Below are 20,385 nucleotides of genomic sequence, written 5' to 3' on the forward strand. Positions count from 1 at the left end.
TGCTCTATAACTCCGAAGATTTTAACTTTACACCAAAAATACTCAAATAAAAATTCACACCAATTTAATTCTACATAGAGGCATGTTTTTCCCGATTTGCTCAGACGAAAATTTTCCTCGGAAAATGTGGGTTTTCCCAACAAAATTTCGAATTTTCAAATAAATTTTTTGGGCCAGTAATTATTTATCAATAATTATATAGCTTGGTGAAATAAAAGCTTTCTTGGTATAGATTATAAATTCAGAAGCCGGTTAAAATGAAATGAATATTTTAGCAACAATTCAATTGTTAATTAACAATTTACAGTCGCAATAACAACCAAATTAATCATAAGACATTGATCAAACTTAGAAAGATTATAATGGTAGGGGAGCCCAAGCAGGGATTTTTGCAGTTACTCGAGCGCGTCAGATTATCATATGGGGAGAAACCTGGTACCCTGCACATGTACCTCTACCAAATATTGGCTCTTAACACAGGGGAGTTCGTTAGGGGGGGCCCGAAAAAAAAATCTATCCTTAAAAAAACTCGAAATTGTCAGATTAAGGTAAGGTAAGTTAAGTACATGCAAAAGAGTGTATATTTCAAAAATCTGACGATTTGAGCCGGGCGTAAGGAAATGGACGAGTACCAAAATTTCACAAGAAAAACGCGAATATTTCGCGAAATGAATGACAGATCGAAAAACTAAAAAATATGTGCTCAATATTTTTTAAAAATCTGTCGAATAAAACCAAACACTACTTCCCACGGAGAGGGGTGGGGGGTAAATTCAATATTTTAAATACGAATCCCGCGATATTTCGCGAAATGAACATCAGGTCGAAAAACTGTAAAATACACTTATTTAATATTTTAAAAAAATATATCGAATGGCACCAAACACGACTCCCCATGGAGGTGGGGTGGGGGGTTACTCTAAAATCTTAAATAGGAGCCCCCATTTTTTAATGCAGATTTGGATTCCTTACGAAAAAATAAGTAACTTTTATTCGAAACATTTTTTCGAATTATGCATAGATGGCGTTATGATCGGAAAAAACGATTGTTGGAAATGGAAAATTAAATTAAAAAATGGCAAGCGCCCACTAAAATGGAAAATGTTACTTAACTTTTTTTGGTTTTAGGACCTAATCTTCACAACCCAATAGGTCTCCAAAGCGCTCGAGTGACTGCACATTTAGCATACTTTGCTCCCCTACCAAAAGGTGTGATGCCTATTTAATATTTTGTCGACAAAATATAAATTTTTCATTTTTGTGCATAATCTTTAAATGTTTAAAAAAAATTGTTATAAACAAATTAACATTTCTTAGAAATTGTTTATTATATTCTAATTTTAAAAAATACTTAAAATGCGTATTTCATAGGTCTTGAAAATGAATGCTTTAAAAAAATTTTCCAACCATTTGCAAAAAAGTTAGGAAACAGCAAAATAAATATACGATATCTCCATTGTTTATAATTTGTTTTAATTGTTTCAAAGCTTAAAAGTGAGTCTATGGTACAATCTAATTACTCACAAAGAATGTCAAAAATTAGTGCAATGGTTATATTTTAATCAAAGATTAAAAATACTTTTTCTTGTAATTTTTAGCGCGAAAGTAGGCTTGATATGTGCCGGAGATAAAATGTTCACTCGAAGCGACTGACACGCTTAAACTCGCGCGAGTTGTGTATGTGGGCGGGTAGCTACGGTACTGTATTTTTCTACTTTCGCGCGTGTAAATTACAAAAAAATATATTTATAATCTTTAATTAAAATATAACCATAAGGCTGATATTCGATATTGTTTTACAAATAATTAGCTTGTACGTTAAACTCACTTCTACGCTTTGAAAGAATTAAAAAAATTATTAACACCGTAGTAATCGTATGTTTACTTTGCTGTTTCATAACTTTTTTGCAAATGGTTCCAAAAAAGTTTTAAAGCATTCATTTTCAAGATATTTGAAATGGGCATTTTAGCTATTTTTTAAAATTATAATATAATAAAAACTTTCTGAGAAACGTTAATTTGTTTATAACTATTTTTTTAAACATTTAAAGATTATGCAAAAAAATAAAAAATTTATATTTTGTCGACAAAATGTTAAATAGGCATCTCATATTTATAAGATTTCAAAGTTTGATCAGTGTATCATAATTATTTTGGTTATTATTGCGACCGTAAATTATTAATTAACAATTGAATTGTTGCTAAAATATTCGTTTAATTTTCACCAGCTTCTGGAACTATAATCTAAACCAAGAAGGCTTTTAAGTCACCAAATTATTTAATTATTGGTAAATAATTACTTATCTAAAACTTTATTTGAAAATTAAAGATTTGGTTGGGAAAATCCGCGTTTTCCGAGGAAAATTTTCGTCGGAGCAGATCGGGAAAAACACGTCTCTACGCAGAATTTAATCACGGTGAATTTTTATTTGAATGTTTTTTTTTGTAAAGGTAAAATCTTCGGAGTTCTAGAGCAATAATTGAAAAAAACACGATTTTCGGGCGCCGTTTTGTTTATAAAAAAAGTAGCACACTATCTGAGGACTTTGCATACCTATATTATTAATATATAGGATCTTATAATTCGATTCCAGCAATAAAATTGCTGGTAAATAACTTTTCCCAAAAACGGCCTATTCTGCGATAATCAGCCCAGACTAATTACAATTACATCATTCTAATCGAAAAAAAAATTTTCAATTTTTTCTCAAATTACGGATACTCATCATTTTATTACAATTATGAGAACTATTTTATTATCACTTTTACGAAAAAAAGTTATTCTTCATAAAATGCTGTCCCTGGTCTAAAATCTAAGATACAACCATCAGATATCAAAATTTTTTAATTTTATACGAGATATGTAAAAAATATGAATTTTTCTTAAGAGTTAAGTGCCTTTATTATTCACAATATTTTAATTAGAAGAATGTAATTGTCCCTTGAGAGGGGGTATCAAGTGGATACAATTTACACTGATTTCTCCAAGGCGTTCGACAGGGTGTCTTCTGTTTAACATTTTTAAATTGTTAAACAGAAGACACCCGCAAATGTTAAAGTAAAAAGTTCTTTTCGCAGATTTGGCCGCTAATTGTTTATTAATTGTTTAAACAATAACAATTGTTTTGTATAAATAATTTTTAAAAATATCGTTAAATTCGTCATTTAACTTTGATCAAATATGTTTCTATTTTGTTTTTGATTATGCTGAATCCGAATATGGCATTGCAATTTGAAAATTCTTATACAGAAGCTCTTATACAGTATGTTTGCGTAGCTAGGAACCACATGGAAAACTTTTTTATTATCAATTTTACGAAAAAAAGTTATTCATCATAAAATGCTCTGGATAGTCAAAAATCTAAAACTCAAGCATCAGATATCAAATTGTATCAATTTTATACGAGTTATGTCAAAAATATGAATTTCGTTAAAGAGTAAAGTACCTTTATATTCCAAAATATCAAAAAATGATATTATGAAAAGTTGTTTGAAATTAAAAACTATATTTACATTATTCTAATTACAATATTCATTCTAATCGAAAAAAAAATTTTAAATTTTTTCTCAAATTACGGATACTCATCATTTTATTACAATTATGAGAACTATTTTATTATCACTTTTACGAAAAAAAAGTTATTCTTCATAAAATGCTGTCCCTGGTCTAAAATCTAAGATACAACCATCTGATATCAAAATTTTTTAATTTTATACGAGGTATGTAAAAAATATGAATTTTTCTTAAGAGTTAAGTGCCTTTATTATTCACAATATTTTAATTAGAAGAATGTAATTGAACACTTAAACAAATTTTTTAATTCCAAACAACTTTTCTTAATAACAATTTTCGATATTGTGAAATGTATTTCACTCTTGAGTGAAATTCATAGTTTTTGACATATCTCGTATAAAATTAATTAAACTTAATATTTGATGATTGCATCTTAGATTATATACGATGCAGTATTTTATAAAGAATAACTTTTTTTCGTAAAACTGATAATAAAAAAGTTATCAATAGGTTCCAAGTTACGCAGACATACTGTATAAGAGCTAAAAAAAATAGTTTTTGCTGAACATTTATTATTGTTGAAGCTTATTATTAAATGTATTTGAGGTAAGTTTTACAGAAAAAAGTTTTGATCATTTTGCATAAACATTTTTTTAGCTGGTAATTATCGGTTTTTGTATTACATTTTTGTTATATTTCTTAATTTTCTCAAAAACAAATAGTGTATTTCATTTCTAAAGTAACATATATCGGTGCATTTTAAAGATTACATCGTAAGCTTTAAAAAAGCACTTATAAAACTGTAATAGATCTGTTCAAACTTGAGTAATACCGTCTTAAAGTGGTGGTAATTCTATAAAACTACGAAGATTTTAAAAATTACATTTTTTGAGACGTCATATCATTTGAATTAAATTTTTGAGATTTTTTTAATGAAACATCATTTAATAAGATGCCTGAAAGGTAAGTTGTGCAAAATTGAGAGTTTTATAAGAAAAATTGTATTAGTTACACATTTTATCATTTTTAAACGAAATTCATGATTCATGTAAGGCTCACTTTCCGCCCACACCGTAGTTATGCCCATACATTTTATTTCTTTTTATTATAAACATAAGATGGCTTAATTATTCTTCTTTCATGTTCAATTTGTAAAATTTCATTTGATCTATTAGTTAAAGAATTACATTAAAATAACTCAACCGTGCACTTCGCCGTACGCTAGTTTATAGTGCGCCAATGTTTGTGAGAAGGGTGACTTTAGCGTTATTTATAAATAAAGCATTATAGAAGATACAGATTTAATTTTAGAAAATTCTTTATATAAGGTTTTTTTGTAAAATTTTCTGAATTTTTCAATGGTCAAGTCAGTTTTTTTCTAAAATTTATATTTTCGGAAGTTATTTAAAAAACATCTAATTTCGTAGTTCATTTGTTTAATAAAAAATGAAGCACCCACTTCTCGAGTAGAACTTTTTGATATGTTGTTTATTAAACATTTCTTAATAAAATTACAAACAGTTCTGTCTTGTTTGATTTTTTCCGAAGTGAAAATCTATATGCACTCCCCTAAAAGGTGAATATCCATTGCGACTTTCTAGTATCAAAACATCCTGGCTCCGTCATCTCTGAGAGTGGTATCAAGAGATCACCACTAATTTGTTTTAAGCTGCCGTTAACAAAGTTATTATTGCCAATATGCTAGCCAACGTTCAATAATCGTACAGGGTACTGAAAGAATAAGATATTTCATTCGTCAATGTTAAAGATAGTAACTATGTACATCTCTGTTTTTAATTTAGTTTTGCTATTAATATAAAATATCGCCAAATTGCAGTAAATCTTCATCAACTTTTATAATTGTTACCAAAATTTTTTCTTTGTAGACTGAAAGCGGAAGATTTGAATAGCAATCTCAACAATGGTACCTACCTCACAGAAAATGGCAACGACAGTGATAAAATAACAGCCCGACGACGGACACTGAGATCCAACAGAAGCGATTCTCAAGCAAATGGAAACGCATCCCCAAGAGAAAATAATTGTAATAATAACACCCCCAAACCAGCTTCAAGGTACATTTTATCGTTAATGGCCTTATGAGATGACTATATATGGTATTTCTTTCTTTTTTCAGTGTCACCAGCAGCAATTCAGACGTTGCAGGTCCTTTATCCAAAACATTGACGTGGAAAATTCTTCCTGACCATGTATATCACCAGCAGCCTCCTGCTCCTTGTTTGGTGTACGGAGCGACGCATTTGCTCAGGCTTTTTGTGAAGTTACCGGACCTACTTACTTCCACAAACATTCCAGATGAAAAATTGAAGGTTCTGCTTAGACATTTCGATTTGATAATAGGGTATGTATTATAAACCTTTTTATTCTTTCTTTTAGATAGAATTATTGTTATATTACCGTTTTAAACGCATTGAATCTGGAGGGACCTCATAAACCGGGAGATATTAACAGAACTTCAACCACGATTTTCTGAGTCCTGCCCTTTGCAATACTGGAAGGGTAGAAAAAGTACTTACAATTTATGGAAAAATCCACAGGTTTCCTGTGACATTTTCCTGTGAAAATTAAATTTTCCATGAGGAAAAAAATGGGGAGTTGCGATGAATTTCTGAGTCCTGCCATGTCCATAGAATGACAGGATAATATTAATTTTATGAAGAAAATTTTTTGGGCAGGAGGGTTGCAAACGGACTAAGGGAGTATGTAGATATACAAACATGTAATGAAAATAATGAAATTTTCATAGTTTTCTGAGTCCTGCCAACTTAATAAATTAAACATAATTATTTGAAAATGATCGAAAAAAATGTTGGCATGACGTCTCCTAATGTTTAACTGCACTTGTGTCTTTTAAAATTCTGTGGAAAACTTTCACCCTGGTTCTGTGATTTTCTGAGTCATAAAATAAATTGATTATAAAATAAATAATTTAAATAGATATTATTCAAAATGGCAGGATGTTTAATTACACTTTTTTTACTATACATAGTTAAAAAATGTGTAAGAAAATTCGTGGAAAGTTACACGATTTTCTGAGTCATGCCATTTTGCACATATCTCAAGAATGTTAATATAAAGCTATTTACAAAGAGGCAGGATGGTTGTGTAGTTATTTCGTATATAAAAATAAAATTTTAAGTCTGTAAAATTATTGGAGGTTGTTATAAAAACATATTCATATTACCACAATTTTCTGAGTCATGGCATGTCAAGTATGCTTAAAAACACTAATATAAAACCGTTTACAACGTGGCAGGATAATCGAAAAGATATTTAATACATAAAAAATAATTTTTATATCGTTAAAAGAATCGTACGGTATTAAATATTATTTTCCTGAGTAATGTCTCGAATTTTTACACACCTTTCAAATCTAATACTAAACTGTAAGATCTTTATTTTAGGCGATTAGATCATATTTATATCTAAGTAAACGTAATAAAAGTAATAGGAAAAAAATCAATCATTTTACGATTAATTGGTTATAGTGGGGATTGTACCTATTATACAGGGTGTCCAGAAACTCTTCTAACAAACGAAGCCCGGAGATTCCTTAAATAATTTTCAGAAAATTTAACTCAATTCACCTAGTCCGAAAATGCTTCCGAAGGAAGCTAGAGCTCTTTAAAGATGGTGTATTGTAATTAGTTTTTTTTAAATAGCTCCAGAACACTTCTATTTAGAAAAAAACGAAAACTGGTACACCTATTTATCTTCCAGAGATAAATTGATTCCATCAATAATTGTCGATTTTTTGTACCGGTCATAGGCGTCCGTTTAGTGTAGGGAAACGAATATTTTATCGCATAACTTTTCTGTATTTAACTTTTATGCATTTTTGACACTGGATTTTTAAACTATGGGGTATTCTTGTACTAAAAGGTACTCTTGCTTAAAGTCGGTACGATACGCCATGTTCTAGAAAAATCGATTTGAAAAATTTTTCGGTTTTTGAAATTGAAAAAAAAAATGAAAAAAAAAAACTAGAAAAACTAAAAATGGTACGTTTATTTCTCTTCCAGATATGATTCGATTTTATCAATTGTAAATTTCTAGTGTCGATCATAGGCCTCCGTCTTGTGTAGATCAATGAAATCTCATAACTTGCTTTAATTTTTAAGCATTTTTGACAGTAAAGTATTAAATTATGAGGTATTCTAGTACTAAAAGTTACTCTTGCTTTAAGTCGATAAATACACCGTTTTTTTTATTTTTTTTTTTCAAATTTTTCTTAAATTCAAAATACGAAAAATTTTGAAGTTGATTTTTCTAGAAAACAGTGCATCCTACCGACTTAAAGCAAGAGTACCTTTGAGTACTAGAATACCCCACAATTTAGTAATATAGTGTCAAAAATGCTTAAAAGCTAAAGACAAAAAAGTTATGCGATAAAATAACCATTGCCCTACCCAAAACGCACTCCTATGACCGGTACTAAAGATTCGCAATTGATGGAATCGATTTATTCCTGGAAGATAAAAAAGCGGATCAGTTTTTGTCTATCGAAATGGAAGCGTTCCGGAGATATAAAAAAACTAATTACAAGGCGCCATCTTCAAAGAGCTCTAGCTCCTTTAGGAAACATTTTTGGATTAGATGAATTGTGTTAAATTGTCTTAGGAATCTTAAAATTATTTACAGGGTGGTCCATTAAAAAAACATAAGTTTGTGTCGCCCTGTCAATACGGGTAGCCCTGTATATTAGAAAATATTTTTAAATTATGATCCTGTCTTTGCCCCACGTTTTACCTAAATAACTTTTTTTCGTATCTCTTACGACAAACGAATAATTGGACTTTGTCACACTAATGCCCCACCCTGTTTACGAAATAACTATAAAACCATCCTGCTTCTTTGTAAATAGACTTATATTAAGATTCTTCAAACATATGCAAAATGGCATGACTCCGAACATCGTGAAATTTTTCACGAATTTTCTTACAAATCTAGGACTCCTGCCGTCTTACAAGAACCGTTTAACCTTCCTGCCGAGTACCGAAAGAGTATTGATTGCATTTGAGTATTATAACTTTTTAAAGGCAGGACTCAGAAAATCACGGAATTAGGGTGAAAATTTTCGGCAGAATTTTCCAAGTGACAAGTATACTTAAACATTAGGAGACGTCATGCCAATATTTTTTTGATCATTTTGAAATATGTAAATATGTTTAATTTATTTAGTTGGCAGGACCCAGAAAATCATGAAAATTTCATTATTTTCCTTACATGTTTGTATACATATATAATCCGTTAGCCCGTTTGCAACCCTCCTGCCCAAAAAATTATCTTCATAAAATCGATAGTATCCTATCATTCTACGGATATGGCAGGAGAAATTCATCGCAAAACCCTATTTTTATTTTTTTTTGGGAAAATCTAGTTTTTACAGGAAAATGCCACAGGAAATTTGTGGATGTTGCCATAGATTGTAAGTACTTCGTCTACCCTTTCAGTATTGCAAAATGCTGGACTCAGAAAATCGTGGCTGAACTTCTGTATAATATCTCCCGGTCTCTCAGAGAGAGACAAGCTTCTTTGCAAATTATTCACACTCTTTCCTTTCCCTTTCCAACCTAGATACTTTATCATTTTTGGTGAAATTTCATTCTCCCCACATGCTTTTCCTGTTGTTTTGATTCTATTTATGGCTTCGTCCATTTCCTCTCCTGTTATCACTGGGAAGCTTTCCACTACTTAGTCTTCCTCTAATGTTCTTCTGTCAGTTCGCTCCCAAATATTTCTGTACAATGTTATTTCAAAGCTTCTAATATTTCTATTTTGCCCATTTTTAGTCAACTGTTTTTGTCTTTCATTTCTTGTCTTTTGCAGCCACTTTATGCGAGTCCAGAATAGTCTTCCGTACACCTCTGGCTGTTGAGAGTAGTACAGCTTTCTGCATGGTCTTACAGAGATGTTCATTCAGACCCAGCCTTTTTTATATTTTCTATTAGGTTCTTCGAAGTGATTACAGGAGCAGAGACTATAATAGGTATTATCTGGGTACTTTGCATTCTCCATTGTCTTCGGATTTGAATTTACAGATCTCTGTACTTGGCGAACTTTTCAGAGTATTTAGTACGCAAGTTATTGTTGTTAGGTATCCCCACATCAATGCGTGTTATACCAATACGAGATCAATGTTGTATTAATACGAGATCTGGTCTGTTATGTGCCACTGTTTGGTCTGTGAGTACATTGTGGTCCCATTGTGGCTTGTAGTTGTCATTCTCAAGCATATTCTCCGGAATGTATTGATAGTATGGGTGATAGCTTGTTTGGAGAAGTCCCAGTTTGATGGCTATCTCTTGATGAATGATCTTTCGTACTAAGTCATGCCGTTTCTTATACCCACTTGTAGTAAATGCCTGGCAATCGTAAATCGGTGGTTAAATTGGACAGTGCAGGAAAAGTCTATACCGGTTTCGGAGGTCTTTTCCCCCTCATCAGTAGCCCCATATCATCTTCTCTCCGATTTCCCCAGGCATCACACTTTGGGCCCTTCCATATTGCAAAGAAAGAAATGTCACGGATGAACTAGAGCCATCTACCGAAAATCAAAGTAAGTTATCAATCGAAGTAGCACAAAAAACGACAATAAATATCGTTCCCATACCACCAGATTGACAACAGGTGGAATACTTTCTTTGGTTACACACAGGACTGCCGAGGAAATTAAGAGAGAATTTTAAATAATTCACAACTCATCTGCTCAGCGTGGTAAAAGTTCCAACAAGAAAGATTCCTTAATACTCCTACAAAAGAGTAAATGAATTAAAAATGTATAAACATTTTCAATTTCTTTGCAACACGAAAATGCAGCAGCTGCATAATGCTCTGTTTAAATCGGAGAGTGCAGGAAGAGTCTATACCGGTTTCGGAGGTCTTTTCCCCCTCATCACTACTCCCATATCCTTTTCTCTCCGATTTCCCCAGGCATCACACTTTGGGCCTTTCCAAGCTCCAAACCAAAGCAATATGCAGCTGCTTCGTGTTGTAAAGAAATTGAAAATGTTTATTAATTTTTAATTCATTTACTCTTTTGTAGGAGTATTAAGGAATCTTTCTTGTTGGAACTTTTACCACGCTGAGCTGTGAATTATTTAAAATTCTCTCATCTTAATTTCCTCGGCATCCTGTATAATTTATAAATTTTGAAAATCTCAGGAGGTGTAACCAAAGAAAGTATTCCACCTGTTGTCAATCTGGTTGTATTGGAACGATATTTATTGTCGTTTTCTGTGCTACTTCGATTGATAACTTACTTTGTTTTTCGGTAGCTGGCTTTAGTTGATCCGTGACATTTCTTTCCTTGCAATACGGAAAGGCCCAAAGTGTGATGCCTGGGGAAATCGGAGAGAAGATGATATGGGGCTACTGATGAGGGGGAAAAGACCTCCGAAACCGGTATAGACCCTTCCTGCACTCTCCGATTTAACCAGAGCATTATGCAGCTGCTGCATTTTCGTGTTACAAAGAAATTGAAAATCTTGAATGGGTTGCATGTGAGAGTTCATTTTAAATGAAGTAAAAGTCAGACTTACTCTCAATCTTTATTATAACTTCCGACGACCGGTTTCGCTCTTTAAAATTTTGTAAAATTTGTAGAGCATCTTCAGGTCAAAGGTAACAAGTTACAAAATGATTCGGATACAAGGTGCTATCAAATCAGTTTTCATTATCATGATGTTTCTTTTAAAGTTATGTTAACGGGATATGGTGGAATAGACGGACGATGCAGTAAAGGTAAACAAATCTATGGGACTTAGGAGTTCTTGAGGGTGATGAGATAGTTGGTGTAAGTTAACCAGCAAATCTATGTCTGTTATTATGTTTGTGTAAATCAAATTAGTGAATGACTTATTTACAATTTTAATGTGTGTTGATTTTAAAGATTTTGTTTTTATTTTATTTTAATTTTATTTATATTTATATATATATATATATATATATATATATATATATATATATATATATATATATTAAAGAATTCTATTTATTATTAATGTAAGATTGACAACGTTTGGATCGTAAATGTATTGAGTAATTATTGTGTATGTTAGAACTTGATTGTGCAGTTGCAAACTGATTATTTAAGGTCAATACCTGATCTGTGACGTGTACTGCTCGTGTGGGACTATTGTTCTAATAAGAGTAGGGTGATCGAAAGCTTTTAAATTGTAATTAAAATGCCATATCGGCAGTCATATAATAAATAGCAATACAAAGTAAAAAGGTGGATTTAAATTAAAACAGCAATGTAGGTAAACAAAACATTACAAATTTAAGGGTGGAGAATTGGAATAGAAATTAAATAGAAATGTAAATGTATTAAGAAGTAATTGTTTGTGAATAGCAACTATGTTTTAAGTGATATAAGCTATGGATAGATATTAATAAACTATTGAACCAGATAATGGAAATTAGTAGTAAATTATATTTTCTTGGTATACCTACATTGTGTTATAAAATTTTGTCAATAAATAAATACTTGCTAGTTATGTAAATTCACCTCACATAGAAACACAAAGGACGATACAACAAAAATGAGGGATTGGTTAGGTCTGGAGCACTACATTTGATTATTTTACTACATTGATTCTTAATTTCTTAAATTCTTTCTTAAGGTGTCAGTTTTTTAAACTTTGTGTCAAATTTTTAAAGAGCGAAACCGGTCGTCGGAAGTTATAATAAAGATTGAGAGTAAGTCTGACTTTTACTTCATTTGAAATTGAAAATGTTTATACATTTTTTATTCATTTACTTTTTTGTAGGAGTATTAAGCAATCTTTCTTGTTGGAACTTTTACCACGCTGAGCAGATGAGTTATGAATTATTTAAAATTCTCTCATCTTAATTTCCTCGGCATCCTGTGTGATTTATAAATTTTGAAAATCTCGGGAGGTTGTAACCAAAGAAAGTATTCCACCTGTTGTCAATCTGGTGGGATGGGAACGATATTTAATGTCGTTTTCTGTGCTACTTCGATTGATAACTTACTTTGTTTCCTCTAGTTCATTTTGTAATCTGTTGTAAAATTCTATTACTTCTAAGTTATTTGCCAGCTTCCTTTTTCCTTCTTTTTGTTTTACTCATACCTAATATTTTTACCTTATTTTCTTCCATTTCCTCTGTCAGTTCAATCCCTTTTCCTATTAGTTATGTTCCATGTTTCTATTCCTGTCCCCTTCTATTATTACATTGCTTACATCTTTATTAGTGATTGGATTTGATATAATTTGTTTATATTTTTTAAGGTATTTAAATGAACACACCGATTGGTATGGAGAACAACACTACATTGACGCCTTCTAAACATTTTAGATCTTAGAAACTACAAGAAAACGTTAACGTGTGATATTATTTTCGAATTATTTATTAGGTATACGTTATAGTATTAGTAGTTAAATAGTCCTTAACGATTTGAGAGGAATTAGTTAGTTTTGAGCAAAATGATTTATTAAAATTACGTCAAGAGCCGGATAACTCAGGCGGTAGGATGTCTTACTTTCACGCAGGTAGACCGGGGATCGAATCCCAGCACCGGCGAGAACATCTAAAACATTTTAAAAAATGTCTATAGTTCCCAGGTCGACTCAGCCTGAATAGAATGAGTACGTTTTTCAATACCTGAATAAAATTAGTACATAAATAAAACTACATTAAGTCAGATATAATAAAATGGATCCAACAAAAACCGCTGGTGTTGCTATAAATTATGGCATTCTGTGAACGGCCGTAGCTCAACGGCATGATCACTGTTCTCATACGCAAGAGCACGCGGGTTGGAGCCCTGCCAGCGACAATCAATTTTTCATTTCTAAAAATGATACGAGCCGTTTCACCGTGCCTCGGAGAGTACGTTAAGCCGTCGGTCCCCCTGGGCTAGTGTTCATTGACACTAGTTACTTAAAACAGGGTTATAGATGTAAATGGCGCCGGAACAATCCGAAAGGATTTCCTCGGCAAAAATGCCATACGATATTATTATTATGGCATTAGGTACAAAAAGGCGAGTAAAACGTAAAGTGTATATTTGAGACCAAAAAGGTTTCGGAGAAAAAGAGCGTAAGTGTATATTTTGAGACGCCCGAGTAATAAATCGTCTAATACAATAGCAATAGAAATTAAATTTTCGTTTTTGGTGAAGCATGTGGTGTCTTTGAAAGGTACTACTGTTAGATGTATCTTTTGTTAAAGGCAGCATGCTTTTCTGTTTGAATATCTACCCAAGTTATGGAAAAAAGCCAGTGTTAACTATGAAAACAGGTCAATTTACTGAGAACTATGGTTTACCGCACAGAAAACGATCATTAGTAATGACAATGACAGTATCTCCTCCCGCTTACAGTAATGATGTGCCGAAATCAGAAAATCCGGATTCGTATCATTACTGTTCGTCATTCCAACTTTCTCTTCTCAACCTTACACAATCATTATTAATGTCATTCTGATAAACTCATGTCATTATTAATGACCGTGTAAGGCCCCTTTTATATAACTTCAGCTTTGAAATAAACCAAAAGATCATAAATACTCAAAACTTATTACTTCCTATCAGATTTTAGCTACGTAAGTCGACAGTGTGTTTATATTTTCATATTAAGAAAGTTCATATCAAGCGTTTATTATTAATTTCCTTTGAAGATGGAAAAGCTGGCTATATTCCATTCAAATGTGCAGGTATGTATTATGTAAATAGATTTTTAGCTTTCTGCAAAAGCTGTTTGATTTTTTTGATGACATTAACGCCGCACATTATAATGCACAAATTGTTGCTATGTTTGGTATTACACTCACTGGCAAAATTAACCGCCCACCTTAAAAATGGGTCATGTTTGATGCCTCGAATTTCCTAAGCCTGTTTTAGGATTTAAGTGATTTTTTAATATGTTATAGTCTTATTCTTTAAGAATATCGCTGTAATAATGCTGCTAGACAGGTAAATTGTCTTTGTATATCGGGTATACCAATCAAACTGTATTTTTTTTAAGTTCGCATCACCCTGTGGAATATTCTAGCATTTACAAAACACTGAAATTTAAACCCAACTATAGCCTCAACATTCTGTTTTTTTATTCATTCACTTATTGGACCACAAAAAAGTTAGGTACGTTAACAACTAGCCATGTATTGAATCAATACAGGTTGTTTTTAAATAAGTATGGCAAACTTTTAGGGGTAATTTTGCATGAAAAAATAAAGACAGTTTTCTTTATAAACGTATTTCCGCAAATGCTTCATTTCCGAGATAGGGGATGTTGAAATTTTTCTTACAAACTGACAATTTATTTATTGCTCTAAAACCGGTTGAGATATGCAAATGAAATTTGGTAGGTTTTAAGACGTAGGTAATATGACCAGTATGCACGCCAATGGCGGATATAAAGTTCTTAATTGTATATCAAAAAATGCACAATAACTACAGTATTTCTCATGATCATCTTTCAGTGCGTCACAGTTTTTCGATTTCTTTCTAACGCATTCAATTGTATGTGACAGAAAAAAAGGCACGTCGGTGATTACATTTCGTCGGTGACATTTTTATAACATTTATTCTAGTTATTCTAGTTGTCGATAGATGGCGCCATAATAAAATAATTTTTATTTTAATTAGATAATAATATTACAAATATAATCTGTATAATTTATAAGACTATACAAATCAAAGAAAATACCATTTTATAAATGCAAGAAACATATTTGATTTGTTTTTATTCCAAATTGAAAATAGAATGTGACAACTGTCAGATTTAACTAAAATGTCATGTTAGAATAAATGTCATAAATGTGTATTATCACGGACTTACCCTTTTTCCTATCATTTGTTACGCACTGAAAAATGATCATGAAAAGGACAATACGTCTAAAGCCCACCAAATTTCATTTGCATATCTCAACCGGTTTTAGAGCAATAAATAAATCGTCAGTTTGTAAGAATAATTTCAACATCCCCATCTCAGAAGCGTTTGCGGACATACGTTTATAAAGCAAATTCATTATTTTTTCATGTAGAATTACCCCTTAAAGTTTGCCATACTTATTTAAAAACACCCTCTGTTGATAAAAAACATGGCTAGTTGTTAAAGTACGTAACTTTTTTATGGTCCAACATAAGCGAATGAATCAAAAAAGAGAATGTTAAGAAAACATGAGGCTATAGTTGGGTTTTAATTTCAGTATTTCATAAATGCTAGAATATTCCACAGGGTGATGCGAACTTTGAGAAAAAACTCAGTTTGATTGGCACACCCGGTGACCATGTACCTGTTTAGCAACAATATTATTACAGCTATGTTAAATAATGCTATAACATATTAAAAAATAACTTAGATCGGACAACAGGTTTAGGAAATTCGAGATTTCGAGAAAATCGTATTTTGTGCTAAAAAAAACTTACTAATGGTAATAAATAATGTTATACATTATGAAAAATTATCTGCATCGTTTGTTTGAGTGAAATATTATGTTATTTCTTTTTTTATTTTTATTTTTATAAGAAAATATAAACACATAATATAAATGTGATATGCATAGTTTATGATTGTGTCATAGACTTAAATGTGTAAGTCTTGAAATAAAGAAAGTATTTTGATAATAGTAATGGGTCTTTATTATTCATATTTTACCATTTCCTTATTTTTCTGACTAAACTATCCATATAGTACTTTTTTCTTTGTCTGGCATACGCAGATTAAAAAAGATGTAAAGAGAAATAGCGAGGACCAAGCCGTTCTAGCTGAAGATGAGATGACGAGAATGGTATAGATTGTATGCTTAGAAAACTGAAAGAGAAGTATGTAGGTACACCAAGTGGGGTCTTACAATAGGGAACTTGCATAAAATTTTAAATTCGAAAAAAATGTTATAAATCACAACAGAACATAATTTATAACGTGTATCAAAGATAAAAAAGTTTTGTTTGGCTTTCGTTTGGCCCCTAAAGACGATTAAAACTTCAAATTATTCCAGCCAGGCCAAAACGCGTCGTGAAGTCATCCGTTTATATGTTTTCCACCTACCTCTACCGAAAGTATACTTTTCCGGACCTGATTGTAGGGAGCAAACTTATACTTTTCCTCCCTAGGGAGGAAAAGTAAAAGTGGCGTCATGGTATTTCATTCATGAAATATAACTTATTGACGCCCTGTATAATATCTATTTTCTACTACGTAAGTATCAATCGCAAGGCTGATTGGCGCCCGCGTGCGGGACATATTTTAGCGCCCTTTAAATCTACTATACATGGTGAGTGGGGAGGAACGCACCAAACTTTAAGATTATATAATATACGTAAAAATAATCAAAATTAACTCATATGTTGTTATTCGATTTTCATTTGTTTCTGAGATACGGGGTATTAAAATTTTTCTGTTTGTTGCGTTCCTCCCCACTAATCCTGTATAAAACTAATAGATATTTTTGAAAAATTTAAACCCAGAATGAAAAACTACATTATTACTGAGGCCGAAAGTCACTGAAAACTTCTATAATGTTTATTTTAATAAGTTACAGGGGTCAAAATAAAAGAGAAAATTTGGTGTGATTTTTAATAATTGCAAATATTTAATTCAAAAGAAACTTTTTATTTATTTTAAGGGACTGTCGGCCCTCGGCAGTAACGTTATCTTTCATTCTGCGTTTAAATTTTTTAAAAATACTTATTAGTTTTCTCAGGATTCGAAAAAAAAAATGAATACATTTAAAACACATTGAAAATTTTGACAGGCGACATTTTGCGCCTTTCCCCGTTTCCCCTTAAATTTTTTGCGACATTAATGAAGCACCCTGCATATTAAATTAAAAATATACATTTAAGTAAATAAACAATAATATTTTGTCATTTCAAAGTTTTCAAACAAATTTTATACAGGGTGTCTACATAACTAGGAACCATATGGGAAACTGTTTTATTATTAATTTTATGAGAAAAAGTTATTCTTCATAAAAAGTTCTGCATTGTCTAGAACTCAGAATGCAACCATTAAATATCAAATTTTATGAATCTTATACGAGGTATGTCAAAAAATATGAATTTCGGTCAAGAGCAAAGTACGTTTAGTTTTCACAATATTGAAAAGTTGTTCAGCATTAAAAACTATGTTTCTATATGAAATTACATCCTTCTAATTGAAATATATTGTGATCTAGAAAGGCACTTTACTTTTGATCGAAACTCATATTTTTTACATATATCTCGTTTAAAATTAAAAAAATTTGATGGTTGCAACTTAGATTTTAGACCATGCAAAGCTTTTTAGAAAGAACTATTTATCGTACATTAATTGTACTTTTCAACAACGCCCTTTTCATTTATTAGAAATAATGTGATAAGTCTTTTATTATTAATAATTAGACCTTTTCAGTTATTACAAATAATGTGATAACTCTTTTGTTATTATTAATTAATTAATCAATAACAATGAAAGAGTTATCGCATTATTCCTAATAAATAAAAAGGGCGTTGGGTATTTGTAATTTGAGAAAAAAAATTTCAATTAAAAGGATGTAATTGCATATTAAAACATAGTTTTTAATTAATTCCAAACAACTTTTCATAATAATAATTTTCGATATTGTGAAATATAAGGTACTCTTGATCGAAATTCATATTTTTGATACTCATAAGATTGACACAATTTTATATTTGGTTGCATTTTAGTTTTTAGACTATGCAAAGCATTTTATGAAGAATCAATGGTTTCCATAAAATTAATAATAAAAAAGTTTCCCATATGGTTCCAAGTTACGCAGACACAATGTATTAATTATTTTCTTTTTTTTTTCAAAATCTAAATTGTGGATTTTATTAGAGGAAACCCGATTATAACTATTTAAAATTAATTATTATTATTCTATGCAATAATTATATTAGGTTTGTTCCAACTCGATACAAAACCGTTCTTGAATCGTTACGCGCATACGCAATAACGAATAATTAAGCGCAGTAACACATTTTTCGTTACTGCGCGGTTCACGAACCGTTCAAGAACGGTTTTGTATCGAGTTGGAACAAACCTGATACTTACCATTTGCACAATTAATTTAATTTCCACACCTCTTAAAATGACAACAAATAAAAAAGATTGTCCAATATTTTTTACACGAAAAGAAAAGTTTAAAATCAGGGCAGAACAAACCCAACGGATATTGCAATAATAGTCGTAGGTAATTATTAACACCAATCTTTCACTGCAGGAAACCACCCGTTCACCAGTAACAGTAAATAATGTTTGTGCCTAATAAACCCATAGATGAGAAGGGAAAACATACTCTGACTAAAAGTCAAATACATAATCATAATTCATTGAGTATTTGATTACTTAAGGGTCATTATCATAAATTCGAGTAAAAGACTCACTTTATACGAGTAAAACTGCTTGATCCAGCAAGTTGTGTTTTAGTTGGAGTAAAACTGCTAAGTTGCGTTTTATGGGTGTTAATTTATGTTTCTACTCGTCAAGGAGTGTGATTTGATGTTTATTTGACTATTTTGATTGTCGCTTTAGTTTACAACATAAAATAGATTGGATGGTATGCCAAGCGTAATTCAATCTACTTCAAAGAAAAAAATTAGGAAGGAACAACAACATGTAATATATTTTTGAGGGAGTAAGTTCAACATTTCAGGACGGGAATAACTATTTTTTCAGTAATAAATATAACACCCTGTATTTTGCAGAATGGTAAAAACAGTAAATTGTTATTTTGATTTAAGAATGTTTACATTAATAATTTACTTATATTTGACAGTTGACAGTTATATTGTACCTACTTGTTAGTTTTAGTTTTAATAAATTTTGTTGGTTATTTACATAAATAAATTAAGTAAAAATGAAAAATGACTTGTTATTAATTTGAGGAAGGTGGAAAAACCATATGTAAAGCATGGGAGTAAAGTGCCTTTTCCTCCCTTGAATGATTACTGCCCTCCGCTACGCGTCGGGCAGTAAACTTCATTCTCGGGAGGAAAAGTAGCACTTTCCTCCCTTGTTATACAAATAGCTATTACATTCTTCCAACAAAGTAAACAGAATTTTAAATTAGACGTTATAAACGTCAGTAGAAAATACAGTTATATGACGTTACAAGTGTTTTTGATCGTTTGAACTATTCATAGAAAACTTGTACTCTTACAAAATGGTTTTATTTTCCGTAGTAAACCTTCTTTCCTTTCCTTCAATAACTTATATTATCAAACTCCAATGTCAATGTCAACAAACTGGTATATATTATTACAATGACATACGATAAATGTTAATAGAATATAAATATTTTTCCTTTATTCCGCGACGAGGTATACCCAAGTAGGTGGAGGCCAATAAACTAAAGAAGAAGAAGAAGAATATACCTAATTATAACCATATAGATAAACTATGTGACGTAACGGGCCGTTTGAACTATTTGAAAATACAGAAGACTTTAAATTTGTACTGTAACTTTAAGTTATTATGAGTTTTTGAAGCGTAAAATTTTGGAAATCTCATTTTTATACAAAACTGAACATTATTATGTGGGTAATAAAAAAATGTGCAAGTTCCCTATTAGTATATAAAAAAAAGAGTAGGTACTTAATTAATTGAGGCGCTCAGATCAACAGTGATCTAACCCAAAATCTGACAGTGACCTGACCAATTTGGTCAGTTAGTTCTTCTACTTTTACTTTTATTGTGTTGTTCTGGTAGATATTTTCGATAGTTTTAATCATTCCTAGAGATAAAAGGAAAGTCATGGAACTTAATTCGTTTACCACTTTGACTAAGTTTGGAGTACCTACGTACTTTACTTAATTTATTAATTATTTATTTCATTCAACTCTGCTACTTCCTTGTATTACCAAAGAGATTTTAGAA

The 20,385-nt window shown here is 31.1% G+C and overlaps 1 protein-coding gene across 1 annotated transcript in view; it reads left to right on the top strand.

Moving 5' to 3' along the window:
• LOC126884810 (male-specific lethal 3 homolog) overlaps window positions 1–16,136 on the top strand; it is a 28,802-nt gene extending 12,666 nt beyond the window's left edge. Inside the window, exons 8-10 of the mRNA XM_050651054.1 lie at window positions 5,401–5,589; window positions 5,652–5,876; window positions 12,790–16,136. Coding sequence (XP_050507011.1) covers window positions 5,401–5,589; window positions 5,652–5,876; window positions 12,790–12,847 — 472 coding nt within the window. The 3' untranslated portion in view covers window positions 12,848–16,136. The remainder of the gene's footprint in view (window positions 1–5,400; window positions 5,590–5,651; window positions 5,877–12,789) is intronic.
• The last annotated feature ends 4,249 nt before the right edge of the window (window positions 16,137–20,385 follow it).

This window comes from Diabrotica virgifera, chromosome 5 (genome assembly GCF_917563875.1).
Source record: "Diabrotica virgifera virgifera chromosome 5, PGI_DIABVI_V3a".
In the NCBI taxonomy this organism is placed as follows: domain Eukaryota; kingdom Metazoa; phylum Arthropoda; class Insecta; order Coleoptera; family Chrysomelidae; genus Diabrotica; species Diabrotica virgifera.